At 42.8% G+C, this 16475-nt stretch overlaps 1 protein-coding gene across 1 annotated transcript in view; it reads right to left on the reverse strand.

Annotated features, from left to right (window-relative positions):
- Nucleotides 1-16475, reverse strand: part of LOC128457419 (GDNF family receptor alpha-4) — a 28214-nt gene that overhangs the window by 10120 nt on the left and 1619 nt on the right. The window contains exons 2-7 of the mRNA XM_053442098.1: nt 12977-13182; nt 12619-12802; nt 7691-7852; nt 1495-1761; nt 927-1019; nt 465-834 (exon numbers count right to left, since the gene is read on the reverse strand). Coding sequence (XP_053298073.1) covers nt 465-834; nt 927-1019; nt 1495-1761; nt 7691-7852; nt 12619-12802; nt 12977-13182 — 1282 coding nt within the window. The remainder of the gene's footprint in view (nt 1-464; nt 835-926; nt 1020-1494; nt 1762-7690; nt 7853-12618; nt 12803-12976; nt 13183-16475) is intronic.

The following is a 16475-nucleotide window of genomic DNA, read 5'->3' on the forward strand; positions in this document are numbered from 1 at the left end:
CTTGTGTCAACGGCCATTAGTGTTCCTCGCTCTCTTGTTTCTGATACTAATTAAGCAGAAAGAGGACTTTTCCTGACATTCGTAGCTGTTTTTGTCCTTAGTCATTAATAATCTCTGTAACATTTACAAATAGACAAGACCGTTGTTATCTTGTGTATTAATTGCTTCTTGAATATGAGGATTTACTTCTTTCCTTTGTCCTTTTTCAGTAAAGTCAATATCTTTGGCCTCAGGAAATAATTAGCAGGTTCATCATTGCTGGATAATCACAGTCTCTGGCTTTAAATGAATGAAATTCAATGGGAACATGCTAATAACACTGCTGCGTCGAGCCTTTGTTACTGTTCTTTAGGCTGCTTTGACTGGGGACACGCTGAGTCATTCTTTGTGGTATTTGTAGTCCACATATTTTAATCTGCATTTCTAAAGTCCTGCATTGTACTTGAGTCACTTGATGTACTTACCTACACAGCTCGTCTCTGGAGCAATAGTTCTGCAGGCTGAGGCAGTTAGGCTTGCCCGCCCTTTCCTCCCCTTTCACATTCTCCTCATAGGAACACGACGGGACGATGGTTTTCCTCCGGCGCTCCCCACACAGAGTGTCAGAGCAGGGACAGAAGAGCAGGGCGAGGCTGTACTCCTCCGGTACGCGCTCCAAGAAGCGCCGCAGGGCTCTGTGGCATTTCTGGCGGTTGCAGTTGTTCTCAGAGGCCGCAGCTCGCTTGGTGCAGGCCACGACATATTCTGACCGCAGGGAGCCACACTTTTCATACAGGCCACAGTCCTGAGCTGCCTTCAGACACTGGTTCTGGCCGTCCACAGAAAGGGAGGAAGCTGGGGGATTTCAGAAAGGGGACTCAGTAGCAAAGAAATGTCCTGAAATATATCTTATTTGTTTGCCAAATAAAGTAAGAGGGGGACTCTACCTGCCATGATGGAGGCCATGCGCGACATCTCAATGTTTCTCACCAGATTCAACTCCAGTTCTTCATATGGAGACACCTCATACTCATCGTATGCTGCAAAAAAACAATCACAGTGAAGAGTATTATCACATGAACTGTGCAGCTGAGAATTAAAGGTTCAGTGTGTAGAAATTAGTGACATCTAGTGGCGAGGTTGCATTTCACAGCTGAATACCGCTCACCACACCCTCCCCTTTTAAACATGAAAGAGATCCTGTAGTAGCTTTCAGTTGTCATAAAAAATCAAAAGGTTTAGTTTGTCCAGTCTAGGCTACTGTAAAAAACATGGCGTTCTCTGTGGAAAGGACCCAATCCCGGTGTTAGTATAAAGTATTGAAATATAAAGGGCCCAGTTTAGGGTTAAGAAAAAAACAATTCGTTGAAGTTAGATGAAACACACCAGTGAAAAACATCACTAGGATTCTTTGATATTCAATTTCTGCTGATACCTCCCTTTTACCAAAATCTTACACACTGGACCTGAAGAAAAAAAAGAATACCCCAAACACATGCAAGTGTTTAAACCCACCTGCAAATCTCACGGTCCAGTAGACCTTGAGGCAGTGCTCCTCCCTGCGAGAGCCGCGCTGACACTTGCAGACTTGCAGGGGGCGGTACTGCTGCACCGAGTTCTGGGCCTCCAGGCACTCCAGGCGGGCATTCGGGCCGAGCGGCGACACCGCCTCCTCAGCCGCACAGTACTCCAGCAGCCGGTAGAGAACCATGCAGGAGTGCTCCTGAATGCAGCCCTGCTCCGCCACCAGACAATCAAAGGATGCAGATACTGGGACGCTACCTGAAGGAGAGGTTGAGACGGTCAGTGGACGGAGCTGCCGCTTGTAAATATACGCGCGTGCATCATCCAGTGTTAGTCCTTACTCTAAACAGGGTGTAATTACAATGTGCTCTGCAGACGCTCCACTGCACTACAGGCTTCCATAATATCCAACGAGGAAGATTAAATTGAAAACACACAAGTGTAATAAGAGCAGCAGCGTGGGCGAAACCTTAATGCTCCTCGTAGAAACACAGGAGCCTCTCGGATGATTTAACAACACTATAGGGTTGTGTTATGGGTTGTAATTATATCATAATGATCCCATCATCTTCTCAGGGACTCCTAGTTGACTTCTCTCCTAATGCTGTTATGTTCACAGGTGTACAGTTTCTATGAGTGCACTATATTTTTTTCAGCTCACGTAATGTCCTCAAGTTTGTACTGATGACGATGAGGCGACATGTCAATCCCAGTTTTGTGTAGCAGCTACAAGTCACTTCACGGAGCAAAACCACAACATTTACTGTACCTCATTTACACCCCAATTAGAGGGTTTAAGCTTTTCACTCATTGCCAATAGAAGAGTTTGCCTTTCCCCCCCGGTGCGTCATGTTCGAGCGTCACTAATGCACTGAAACTGGGGCGCTCTTGCAAAATGAACATGTTCACCCGGGTGTCACATTTCTGTCAATGTGTCAAAGGGGGTTATGATCTACACGTTAGCCTCATCCCTCACGTCTCACAGCACAATGCTCTCCTATCAGTGAGATCCCCACATGCTCTCCTGAAGTCAAACACAGTTTATGGATCTGTGGCACCTTCCGGTCAAATCTCCTTTGTTTGGTCTGTGCGAGTGCTTCCTAGAAACGCCGGAGAGTCCGCTGCCTAACAACAGTGCTTTCATAAAGACAGGCAGGAAATAAAGGAAGGCTAAACGGGTATGTTGTGAAAATGGAAGTTATATCTTTAGTCTTTGATCCTCCTCAAAGAACCTGAATCCCCATCAAGGCAGAATTTCCCCTGTGACACCGGCTACAACATCGAGAATACGATGTTCACTGAGGGATTCACTTTCTCAAATGCTGAGGTACCTTCTTGACGCTGAAAGAAATATTGTAGTAAATATGCTGTCCCAAAACTAAAAACCTTGATATGACATTGGTTGCAAATGTAAAATATGCAGAACTAGAATGTCAATCAGTAAAGTTCCTACCTCCACCAAGGCTCAACAGTCCCCTTATCACACCACATCGAAATTCACTCGATCCGGATTTTGTTTGGATCTGCACCCAATTTCAGCAATACTCAAAAATTTGGATTTTAAAGTAAAGTTTCATGGTTATTCATTATGTAGTTTTTGCGTTATCCTGCAAACTGACGGACAAACGAATTGAAAGAACATTACAACAGATTTGAAATGTAAAAACAGTGCTGTGGCGTTTGAACATTTCCGATGGGACACCCTCAGTACCTACAGAGAAGTACTCGTGGCTGTCTCGCCCAAAAGCTCTGCTGTTGTTATTGTAAAAGGACACGTGAACAGCTGCGGGCAAAACGCGATTCCTGCAGCAGGGTCCACGCTGTCCACCAGCGTCAGACACTATCTCCCCATGTAAGGATAAAGACAAAACCAATTTAGTCAGCACTGTTTGTCTTTTTCCCCAAACAAAAAAAAACAACTGGTATTTTTTCGCTTCCAATTTTGTTTTCAGACAGTGACTGAAAAGTCCATTATGAGGATGTTTTCCCCCTCAAGTTGTCTCGAACAAATAGTCTGAAGCAGATATTTTTTTTAATGGTGCATCAGCAAGTCGTACCTAGAAAATATGCTGCTTGAAGATGCTTTAAAATAACATCAGCCGTATATGTTTTTGAAACACGGGCTTCATCCCATTGCCTTATATAAGGGTCGTTGAGTACGGACGGGTTTGCATATCAGCAGCTCCTCCTGAACTAATCTATTTTTCCGTATGAAATCTGTGGTGTCATTAAGCATTAAGAGTGGTTTGATTAAGCGTTCTGTCTAGAACGTCTGGAAGTGAAAGGAACAAAATGGTGGAAGAATGCATTCTGACGGAACATTTCAGGAAATGAATTCTCTCGAATGGGACATGTAATTGTCCCCTGCAATTAAAGTTTACACCCACATGTTTTCCAGAGGAGACGACACAAACACACTTTTTATGACATATCCTGTCTCACAGAACAAGTGTTTGAACTTGCCAGAAATCAAATATAAATCCCTACTTTATCTTCAGACGGACTTGTGCATCAGTGCATTAGCATACACCGTGCATCACACCAATTCACACACACACATATACACACACACACACACAGAGTATTGTGTTTGATCAGTCGCACAGTTCGATTAAGCTCCTGCTGACTGGCGGCACAAAGCGCAGCTGCAATCCAATTCTGCTGCTGCATGTTTTGCAATCTCGGGCCCCGCATGAGGTCCATGTCTCACTTCGGCACGAGACATATCATAAACAGAGGCTACGCTTCATCACCGCTGCAGCAAACCTGCCGAGGCTACCGCAGTGACTCCGTATAGGCAAGAGGTGGGGGGGGGGGAGAAAAACACAGAGCAATGAGTCATATTCACAGCCACAGCTCCCAGAGGTATGTAAAGGTGATGATTAACTGTCCATCTGTGTATCATCCTACCTTGACAATTACATACAAGTAATATATCCCACCATGCTTAGCTGCAGTTTAAACAAGACCATGTGGAATATCTCTTGTTTGGGCAGTGAATAGTTTAAACATTATTCCTTCTCAGTGTTTGCTCCCCCTGGCCCACCTTTGATAAAGAGAGACTATCAGCAATTTTAGTTTGCACACACGCAAACACAGAGAGAGAGAGAGCGAGGGAGAGATAGAGAGAGAGAGAGAGAGAGATAACAAAAATCTATACAAAGTACAGTGCGGCTCTGTTAAATCTTGTCCAGCAGACAGGTCATATTCATTTATCATAACTTGAACATTATTTAATATCACGCTGATAAAGAAGCACCGTGTTCACATTTTGTTTTTGTGAGATGCACCAAATTAAAGTCGGGGTTCACTCAGTGGTTAGTCTGAGGAGTGTGTGTTTAAAGCAAAAAGCTAATGGAAGAGAAGTGCGAATTGGAGATGAATTACCGTGATATATGAGCAATAATACACTCTCTATTGATTTCTCCCTGGGGTGATTAATAGAGTTTTGCGAGGCGAAGCTGATGAAGGTTAAAGCCACAAACGACAAAACCGCACACTGAGATTCACAGGGAGCAAAAGTGGTTCGGCAAATTTCTCTTCCGTTCTCAGCTGCGCGTGGGATGTGCAGCAGTGCATCCTCATTGTTTGGGAGTAATTTGAGTGGAGAAGAGGAGAAACCGTGGCGGGAGAGGGGTACTCAGCTCTGTTGGGGGATCGTGACCAAAAAGGGACTTCTTTGAAGGAAGTCACAGGATTGAGGAGGAAGGGGGCGGCAAGTCGGCGAGTTAGGCCGACGCTAACTGTTGCTAGTTACACTCGTTCTTCTCATGGGTTCCTGATGGGACTCTGCATAAATGAGTGTGTCTATATGCACGCTGGTTTTCCACATAAAGGCCTGATGTGCTCTTAATCGGAACGTGATTGAGTTTTTTACAGATTGCACTTCATTGTTCAAGCACAGGTCAAAGAAAATTACAGACAATTAGAGAGAATTGTAGAGAGCATAAGATAAGAAAAGATAAGATAAGATAAGATAAGATGGTCCTTTATTAGACCCACAATGGGGAAATGTGCAGTATTACAGCAGCAAGATTAAAAAAGAAATCAGCAAGTAATAATTAACATACAATACTTAAGTGTAAGAAACGTATAGAAAAATATATAGAAATATAGAAAAATAAGAATGTAATTAAAATAGTATTTACTGTGTGTATACCTCTCCCCTTAAATTCAAACAAGCTGTGGGAAAGATATTTTTCATCAAGATCCATGAATTATTCGATGAGAAATCAATGAAAATGTAAAATAAACGCGCTATCAAGTAATGTTGAAGAAAGTGAAATAAAATAATCCTGGATTCCCATCAAAATGTAGTGGGTTCTTCTCTGACCCCTAACACATCCTTCTACCAAGTCTGTTAATAATCCGTCCAATATTTTCTGCGTAATCTTGCATAAAAACAAACAAACAAGTAATCAACATCGAACAAATTATTTATAAAAAAAAATGTCATGTCATTTTAGCAAAATAAAACTTTCCTGAAGTATTTAGGTCACTGTCTGATGCTAAATCATCTTTAGGAAATTGACATGCGTGCCGTATGATATATCTTACATTTTACAATCCAAACAAATCATCACTTAATCAATCAAATGTGCCGCAGCTTAACTGGTGATGAAAGTTATAATCGTGTGGCAGCTCTAATTAAAAAAAAATGTCATGGCTGGAATGACCATAAACTTGTAAATTTGACGACTCAAAAGTCCGGACTCACAATAATGTTTGCATGTTCTCCTTATGTTTGCGTGTTTTTCCTCCCTCCCACCATCCAAAGCAGACTGGTTAACTGCAGTCTAAATTGTGCGTAGGTGTGAAGGTTTGTCAGCGACCTGTCCATGTGTACCACACCTCTCACCCAATGTCAGCTGGGTCTGGCTTAAGCCCCGCCCCCCTCTAACCCTGGATGATAATGGATGGATGACCTGTGATAACCTGCACATTCTAAATTCTTAATTTCACCCTGGTTAGTTAAATGCAATGTGTTATTTAAATGTGCTTCCTCATTAACCAAATACACAAACATAATCAAAATACTGTGCGGTTAAATCAAGGTTACTGTGCAAGTAAACACACTAATTGGCCTTAAGAGACTAAACTAGGAAAACTCTGGGTAAACAAAATAGAGCTGCGAGACAATAGAGCACATGTTAGTTAATCAAACGAGATAAAGACTTTCCTGCCAAAACACTTATTTTAATTTTGATTTAAGCTACTTCATTCAATATACATATTTATTAAAAAAGTTGGACAGATGGCTAATGGAAGGGAGGTCTTTGTAAACAATGGTAACCAGTAGATTTGGTCCAAGCCTAAAAATACACAATACAAAAAACCTCCAAGTGGCTGACCCCTTCACATTTCAAAAATAAAAATAAATGCCTTTATTGGGCAGAGTAGAGCTGGATTAACAAAACTCGGATACAGCCTGTGCCACGTGTGAATAACGGGGATCTTTTAAGGAAGGTTTGGAAATGAGTTTCAGTTTTGTGATGAACACTCCAGGTTTCCATTGTGCACTGAAACAAGCTTCATGGCCTGTTGTGTTTCTGTGGACAGAGGTGTTTCATCAGGGACGACACAATCACCTCTCATTACAGTAAACCTCGTGTGGGCTTTCTGTGACCCTGTCCTTCCTGCTCTACATGATGCACTTTCCACCAATCGGCTCACTGGACATTAAACTTCTATTAACATTAAACATATGCAGCCCTGCCTCTGGGCAAGTGCGGTCGTGCTGCTCATTTTTTTTTTTTTTTAAAGAAAAGGGAAAAGCGCTTTCGAGGAGTGTACTTATCTCCCACACTGTTTAAACCAATACACTGATATTATTCTCAAGGCTGCTGTTGAGTTTTGACGATTTTTCAGGTTTCATTTGTTATGACAACAGTCCCTAAACTGCAGTTACTTATTGAATAAAACTTCCTCCGAATAACTCAGCTGTCAAACAATGTCATATTTACCTCCTCCCCGATGTCAGCAGGGATGGGCTCCATGCAGCGCCCCTACTATGACCCCAAAAGGATAAGTGGTATGGATAATGGATGGATGGATATTTATTTATCTCCTTTTACATACAGTATTTCATAATTACCATTATTGAACATAAAGAAAAGGTCCCCATGTTTCTGGGTATTATTATGTGTTATTATTACTGAACACTTATATATTATATAAAACCTCTAACCCTTTTCTGCTCTCATCTTTGCCACCCCTTCCTCCTCAATCCCCTCAGGGTGCCGCACCTGCTGCATTTCATTATTCTCCTCTACCATCTCTCCATACTGCATCTCCTCCACATCTTTCTTATCGCCCGTGGGTTCCTCCAGACAATCACACCAGGACAGCACTGATGACAGCAATAACACTTCATGTGTGAGTGAAGAACACACCTAGAGTCTCACTCAATAACCAGGAGAATAGAAATCTCCTGTACAAAGCCCGACTCACAAAACAACTGGACTTTTCCACCCCCTGACAAGACCCTGTCTCCGTAGACGGCTCCAATTCGATTTAATCATACAACACAGGCTGAGGTGCAGCTAAAATGATTTTTTTATCTAACAGAGGTAAAACCATAATTGCCCGAAAGTGCCTCATCCAAGGGCAAATTACAGCTTTTGTTTGCTTCTCAATTTGTACGAACTAACAAGCCTGGATCTCTGTGTGACTGCGGATTAGAAAAGTACAGAACAGTTGTTCTGCCTCTAATCAGACTTTCACCCCACAGAGGCGACTCGATGAGGAATAAGGTGCCACCATTCTCACTATTATACAAACAGTTGGGATGGTAACAGAGTATTTAATTTAATAACTTAATGGAACCCAGGCTTCATCCACACAACTACCTCTCAACTCTGATGTGGATACGCCTGGCGTCCACACATGTTTGGAAACAATGAGGTGGACACTCACAACTGCTCGCTGATCACATGATCACCTTCCGAGAGAAAACAGGCAGCATTAGCCTCGGCCAACGGTGTAGAACACAACAATGGATAATTAGCTACAAGTGATGCTGACCCTGTTGTCTTTGCTAACAGCTGTTACATGTGTTGGACAGGAGCTATTATTCAAGCAATCTGCAGGAATTCTGCATCTGACAACTGAAGGCCTCCTGTGTACAGTGATCAATCAATCAATCAATCAAATTTTATTTGTATAGCCCATATTCACAAATTACAATTCATCTCATAGGGCTTTAACAGGGTGTGGCATCCTCTGTCCTTAACCCTCAGCAAGAGTAAGGAAAAACTACTAAAAACCCTTTTACAGGGTAAAAATATGTAGAAACCTCAGAGAGAGCCACATGTGAGGGATCCCTCTCCCAGGACGGACAGAAGTGCAATAGATGCCACGTGCAGGAAAACATCATCAATAATCAAAGTCTCTAGCAGCATTTGATGAGGGTAGACATCCCGAAGGACAACCCCAACAAGACATGCCAAGCAGTCCCGCTGCAAGCACAGTCCATGCTCAGTGATGCATGAATGCCCATGAGCCATCGCGGTCACTTGGAATGTTGCAATAGACGGGGATTAGAAATGATACAGAGCCAAAATGCTGAAGTGTTCAGAGTAGTTTTCAAATGCGTACTGTAGTGTTGCCTCAGTAGAGGGCTTATCTCCACCAAGACCCAACAGTCCCCATGAATGGATTCAAACGGCATCAAATTTCACATATTCACAGATATCAGGTTCTTAAATATGTCAAGATCCATGAATTATTCTTTGGGAAAACAGTGAAAATGTTGAAAAATTGTATAATTCCCAACATGAAAGAACATTGAAGAAAGGTTCTTCCCTGAGGCATACCATGTCCTTCCACCAAGTTTTATGGATAAATATTCAATCGTTTTTTTGTGTCATTTTGCTTATAAACAAACAAATCAACAAGCAGACAAAAGTAAAGTACATTTACTTGATTACTCCTGTCCTGTTTTCTGACAGCATGTATTCAGGGTCGAAGCACCCAGGTGACAACACAGTGTGTAAAAGAATCATCACTTCTTGTTGTGAGAAGTACAGTTAACCAAAGCATTGAGTGGGAGGTATAAGGTCAAGTTCAACGAGCTGTTGCACTGGATCATGCAGCCACGTCGTGCAGGCAGCTTCCCTCCACGGCGCTCCAGGTGAAATGCATACTTGCATCAGGTGCTGCATCAGCCAGTCAGGGCGTCTAGAGCTGTGTGAATTTTTCAGGACGATCCTTCCTCCTGCTGCAGCCCCAGATTACGATTTGCCAAAGAAATCCTTGTACAGAACTTTCTATGGACGGTCTTCTATCAGGCTGTGGGTTTGTTTTATGAGCCACCAAACATGTAAAATGACAATGGAGATTCTGAGCCCACGTGACTGACACATAAATGATAAAAAGAAATATATAACATTTGAGAACCTCCCAGGTTTTAATGCAGTGAGCCTGATAACAAGTTCTGTTGTCACTCAAGCATCAGAAAAGCAGTTGTCATTCACATTTCAAAGTTGAAGTTACCCTCCGTGTGCGGGTTTTAATTAAAATCATTTCTTTAAAGTGAAACATCAAATAAGGGAAATAATTGCATTTGCAGAAAGCGTATTTCATTGTGTTTTTATCTAAGCGATGTCCAATAGGCCCGTTGCCAATTTAATCGTTGTGTGCTGTCGCCCTAAACAAAACTAAATTACAGGCACAGAGGAGAGACAATGGCTCAGCAGAAAGAGAGAAAGAAGAAGAGTCTGTGGCACAGTGGCCAAGATAGAGAAGCCAAGAGTTTGGAGGAACCTACATATGTGCACCAAGAACCACTGTCACCAGATCGTCAAACTCTGAATAGAAACCACTCGAGCCTGTGGGGCATTAGTCCATTTAACATCTGTGTGACTTCGCAAAGCCTGAAAATCAGCTCCAATTAATTGACGACAACTGTGTTACGGCTCATTCACGTCCATTAAACCAGCTCCCAGAAATAGCGACGCTCAGTCACCAGTCAGTCTGCACTGGGACTTCAGCAGTAATCCACTAAGGCCTTGCAGCGGAGGGGCAAACTCATGTTTAATGTCCTTCCACGATAGCCAAGCCTTCCATTGATTTATCTCCAGAGATATGCTGACACGTTCAGAGGGATCCCCCGCATTATATTTGAGATGTGCTTCTATTCATTGCACTTAACGGGGAGAAAGAAGCAGACAGCACATGTAAACAATGAGCAAAACTGGCAGAGAATTACTGAGTATTAGATCAAATCAGTGACTCGCGCCAGAGGAAACAACAGGTTCTAGGACTGCGCTTCTAGGTTGGACGTGGGACAGACGAGTGATCCTGACACATCACTGACGACTCCCATGAATTTGAGCTCTGAGCTTTGGGGAGTCAGTGGTGACAGACACTGGCAGAGCTGAAGTCCCCACCTCCATTGTTTGGGTCACAGAGCTGTACAGGGCCAGATATATAACAAGGCAAAAATAACATAGCATGAAGTGACAGTTCACAGGGGCTATTTATACATTACCTATGGACTTAGACAGGGAACGTCCATTAGACCGAGCCTATTGTTAGATTGTTAAAGTGCAATGCAGATACAGAGCAGCATTTGTGTGAGATGAAAGGTGACGCACAGATTTCACTTTTCTCTAATGGTGTCAATAAAACTGAAATGAAGTCCAATCATTTCTTCGGCAATTGGGTATAATGGCAGAATACCACATGATGGCAGACTCCTCTCATTAGCATCTGTAATGACTCAGATCTCAGTTAAATGGCACCTGACAGTGTTTCTCTCAGTGTGATTTCACCTGAGAGTCTGACAGGTGGATCTGGTGAGACACCGGGGACCTGAAAGCTTCGACATTCACCTGAATCCAATGCGTCACTTTTCAATACTATTCTTATCTCAGCATATTCCGGTATTTCTAAATTCTTCTGGCTGCAGTAAAACAACTCACAGTATTAATGTGTGTTTCTGCATTAAAGAGCACAGGAGGTGTTTTCTTTTTCCATATGTGTTCTCAGTGGACAGGGATACACAACCTGTGGACAACACATGCATGTGTTGTCCACATCGAATCCATAAATGGGAAAAAGATTCTCTCCCCCGGCTCCGGCATTGATAAACGCTTGTGATCACAAACGACCTAATTTAATATCAATAACCACAGATCGACAAGCTTTGCATGCTCCGCTGGGACATTTCTTATCAAGCCCCAGTCACTATTATTGACTTTAATTACAATAACTCATGCAGGCGCTGGTGTGTGTACCAATCATGTAATCACCCACTGTAATGTCAAAACACACACACACACACACACAGGAATTTCATTGTCTTTCCATGTGATCATGAGCGAAGGGCCAACCCTCACCGACGTTACAAACCAGTCAGTCATGCTGGTGCCCTGAAGTTATAAATGTTTGCTTTCATATTAAATTCCTCATCCCATTAATCCCTTAATGCACATTTTATGTAAAATCTCCATGATTTACAGAGGCAGTAAAGCCAACATGCTTTCACATAAAGCACAGCGGCGCTTTAGTTGAAGTATATTCCTGTGTGATATTTCTATGATCTGCAGGGACAGTCTAATCAATATTTGGGAGATGAACAGCTCTCCCTGGAACGCGTCCAAGGCGGAAATCACGGACCTGAACCCGTGATGTCATCCGCATGTAAAATCTAATGCTGCTTCTAAGATAATGAAGGTCAGACTGGTTTTTATATGGACGTCTGTACTGGTATTTTGAGGGTGATCTCAAAAGTTTCACTCAAACCTGGAATAGAGTAGCACAAAAATTTGAAACTGAGAATATCACTAAATGTTGAATAAATGTCTCTCTTATGCTTAAAAACCCAAACATTTTCGTTTTTTTTTCTTATTTATACAAATTTGTCTTCTCATAATTAAGTTAATTCCGAAGATACAAAGTCAAATACTCATGTGCATGTGGGTTTGGGGCTTTGTCACAATCAAGGACATGCATGAGAACCTCTTGCAGACATGAATGTATTCTTCTACAACATCACATTCTGTATAATACAACACAATCTGAACCGCACACACATTAACAGACTATAACCTCAGCGATGGGTTTTTACATTCTGCATCTAAACAGTGCGTTAGAGAGAGAGGTGTCGCTCACCATGGGAGAAGACGTTGAGCAGAAGTCCAATGATCAGCATCCTGTCCGGTGACATTGGAGAGTTGGACAGTGGGGGAACTCGCACACGGGCTCGCTGCAGCTCACTGACCCGTCTCCTGCCACATCCAGCCGCCTCCTGCTGCTGCTGCTGCTGCCGCTCGGAACTGAGGCTGCTCGGATGAGGCTACAGCGCAAAGTTGGCCAAACTGAACCGCGCGCGCAGCTGGAGCGATTCAAGTTGTCGCGAGTCTCGTTGTCCCATCGACTTATCTTGTCCCGGTTGTGTTGGTCTCTGCGGATCCCGAGAAAAGAAAACGTTTTATCCAAGAAAAGTTTCTCTGGCGAGCTCCTGTCGGACCGAGCTCAGCTTCCCGAGTGCGCGGCTGTGTCGCAGTTGCGCAGCTCCACAGTTGTCCGGCGGAGTTTGGATGGGCGCGCACGGAGAGGCTGCGCGGCGCATCTGCTCTCGGTTATAGGCGCAATGTGATTGGCGCATGGGAAGGCTGGAGTGGTCCACAGGGGGGATGATGTCGACTGTTTTCCTGTGGGAGAACAGCTGGGCTGCTGCAGACAAGTTGACGGACACCACAAGGTGTGGAGGCTCTAATCAGGCCTGTGGGTTCCATTAAAAAGTAAATTAGCCCACATGCTTAAGAGGGATACAGGCACATCACACTCAAAACTGTTTTCATTGTTTATTGTGTCTTAATGGTTTTAAAGACTTCAAACCAAATTTCCCATAAAGGAGCACTAATGGCTTTGACCTTGAAACTGAACTTCTCATGGTGTGTTTTGTGAGCTGCTTTCAGGGGAAGTGTTTTAATTCACTGAGGAAAAATGTCTCCTCTCTCCTCTCGGACCATATGCTGGACCAGGGTTTTAGTTGTAATTTTTACTTCCACGCTTGGTGAGGTGAGCTTATGTTGAATTAAATGTGTCCCCTGTACCCTGTCCGCCATGAGACCAGTTTGCAGCCCCACCGCCCTTTTTTCACTCCTATCAGCTTACAGCAGGACTGGGAGTGTGAAATCTTGACTTGTTCCACTGGAACCTCTCACGCAGCTGGCCTGTGGGGTTACCATGGGTCCAGAGGGGTGACATGGAGTGAAAAGCACTCAAGTATATCCCACTCACCTGCAACATAGAGGTGTATGGTTTCCATTTGCTCACATAAAAAGAGACAGTTTCATTGCAGATGGCCATCATATCATATCATATAAGCACGAAAAGCCTTAATATTGGCATACATGGTTACATCACAGCATTTCTGGGAAAAGCTTTCTCCCACATGTTGTTTGCATCGTCTGGAGGACACAAGGAGTCATAAAGCTTCCATGTAGGTTTTGATTTGTATACAGATCAATCAACAGATTGAATGGGTTTGTGATTGAATGGGGATCCCAAGCCCATTTCTGCCAGCGAAAGAAAAAAGGATGAATGCTAAATCATAATCATGAGTTTCAAAAGTCAAAATTTGAGACAGTTATTCATAATGATGAGATTGTGAGTTATAATGATGAGGTATAAAGTCAATCAAATATTACTTGTATAGCCCATTTTCACAAATCACAGTCTGTCTCATAGGGCTCTAACACGATGTGACATCCTCTGTCCTTATCCCTCGACAAGAGTAAGGAAAAACTACAAAAAACATCCTTTTAACAGGATAATAAGAACATGGAAACCTCAGAGAGAGCCACGTCTGAGGGATCGCTCTCCCAGGACGGACAGAAGTGCAATAGATGCCAATTGTAATCGAGAACATCAGAAAGATAAGGGTATTTACAGCATTGGTTAGAATAAACACTTTGCAGCATAATGGAAGGTAAATGACTCGATGGATTATCGTCAGTAATGGTAGGGTATCTGAGTAGACATATTGTATATCAAGCAGTCTTGTTGTAATCATAGTACATGGTCAGCAGCCACCATAATCAGGATCCACCATCAGCAGACCCCTCGTCCGTGGTCCACCATCAATGTCAGATGTCAACACGATGCATGCTCCGCAATTATCGAAAAGTAAATCGAAATTATGACATTTTAAATTGCAAGATTGTAAAATAGTGAGTGAAAGAAACAAAGTCATTATATTTGAGACACTAAGTGGTTATTTTGAGAAGCCAAGTCATTATATCAAGAATCGGAGTCGCCATTTTTAGATACCAAGTTGTTATTGTTACCGAGTAAGTCATTATTTTGAAAAAGTTTCTCATTAAAATGACTTCCAGGTTCAGATCTACATTTGAAACACAATCTTTCCCATTTTTTCCCCCTTGTTGCATGTGTTTGTTTGAACCCATGGTGTGGGGTCTATGAAATCATCCAATTTACAGTTCAAATGCTACACTATAGAACTGCACTGTACAAATAAACCCAGCGCTCCCTACGAGAACAGAAGCAATTTAAAATTGCAAAGTGCATTACAATGACCTGTTGTCCCCACTGTAATTAAAAGACAGCAGAGGGATTAGTGGATTAATTTACACACCCTGTTCAACTGGATGCTGAAGTGGCAGTAAGATACAAGTAGCTAGTGACTGTCATTCAAATGCACCCACAACACAGCGAGGCCTATAATAAGACCCTCTCATCCGCAGCGAGCACGGCAGCGCCAGGCGACCTCACGCTCCACTCAAACTAAACCATCTGTTCAAATCCAAGCTGTTTACCGTGACGTCTAACACATGTGTGTGGGTGTGTGGGTGAACACTCTTGTAAACAACTTGTTTCAGGTTTAATTTGCCTTTATCTCACTGTCTCCTCCTGGTAACATCTACTCCTGCTGCACAAGTTTGCAAGTGCATTACCCTCCGAGGAGCTTTGACACTGTGGTCACTCTGCACCGCGTAACAGCAGCTCCCCCCTGTGGTCGACCCAGTGCACGAGATAAGACACCGAGCTCGATCCAGATTCTCCTACAGAGTGAGCACTGGCTCCTGGGAGATAACGGTGTTTTTAATTAGAACGCTCTTATCGGGGGTTCTGTGTGGCCACACCGCACGTGGTTTGGTATAATAAGCCATCAACAAGGCCCCCGGAGACAACTACGTTCAACAGCTGGCCTCATCACAACGAGAGCCACGCGTCACTTCCAGTTCTGTTGCTTGATGAGGCTTGAAATAAAACATATTCATTAACTGTGACGGAGACATATGAGGAGTTATTATTGTTTTGACATTGAGACCTGAGGTGCAACCGGAAGCCAGTGATATGTCCGTCCCTATATACAGTCTATGGTCAGGCCTCCCTCAGCCGGCTTCTAGGTCATAGGAACTTTAGAATGAATGGGACTTACTCACTTCCGGTTTTTATGAGAGCTAAATAAAGAACTTCAGTCTCATGTCGCCCTCTAGTGGGCAAAATGAATGCAGCACTGCTTCTAAATACCATTCCAGCTACACAGTGCCACAAATTCCACACAGAGCATTTCAACAGGTGCCAACCATCAGTGTCGTAAAACTAGGTACATTATGTACTGTACTTAAGTGAAAAGTTAGGGGGGGCTTGCATGTCCTTGGGAATTTTAATTGTCTGCCACTTGATACTTATCTATTTTTCAGGAGGAATTGTTGTAAATTTTACTTAGCTACATTTAAAAGACTGATTAAGATTTCACATGGAAAACAGGGTGTACATATCACAGGTGATACCTCAATTGGCCATTAAACAAGCCAGCAGGGTATTAAGTATGTACAGTTTCCACACACACACAAAGAACTTAACATAGCATAGGTAGAACTAAAATGTATTATTAATAATATAACATTCAGTGTTTCTGAAATACCTTTACTTATCAAACAAACCAATAGTGCAAAAGTACCTAAAATTGTCACACACACATTTTGTAATATTAG

This window comes from Pleuronectes platessa, chromosome 15 (assembly GCF_947347685.1).
Source record: "Pleuronectes platessa chromosome 15, fPlePla1.1, whole genome shotgun sequence".
NCBI lineage: Eukaryota > Metazoa > Chordata > Actinopteri > Pleuronectiformes > Pleuronectidae > Pleuronectes > Pleuronectes platessa.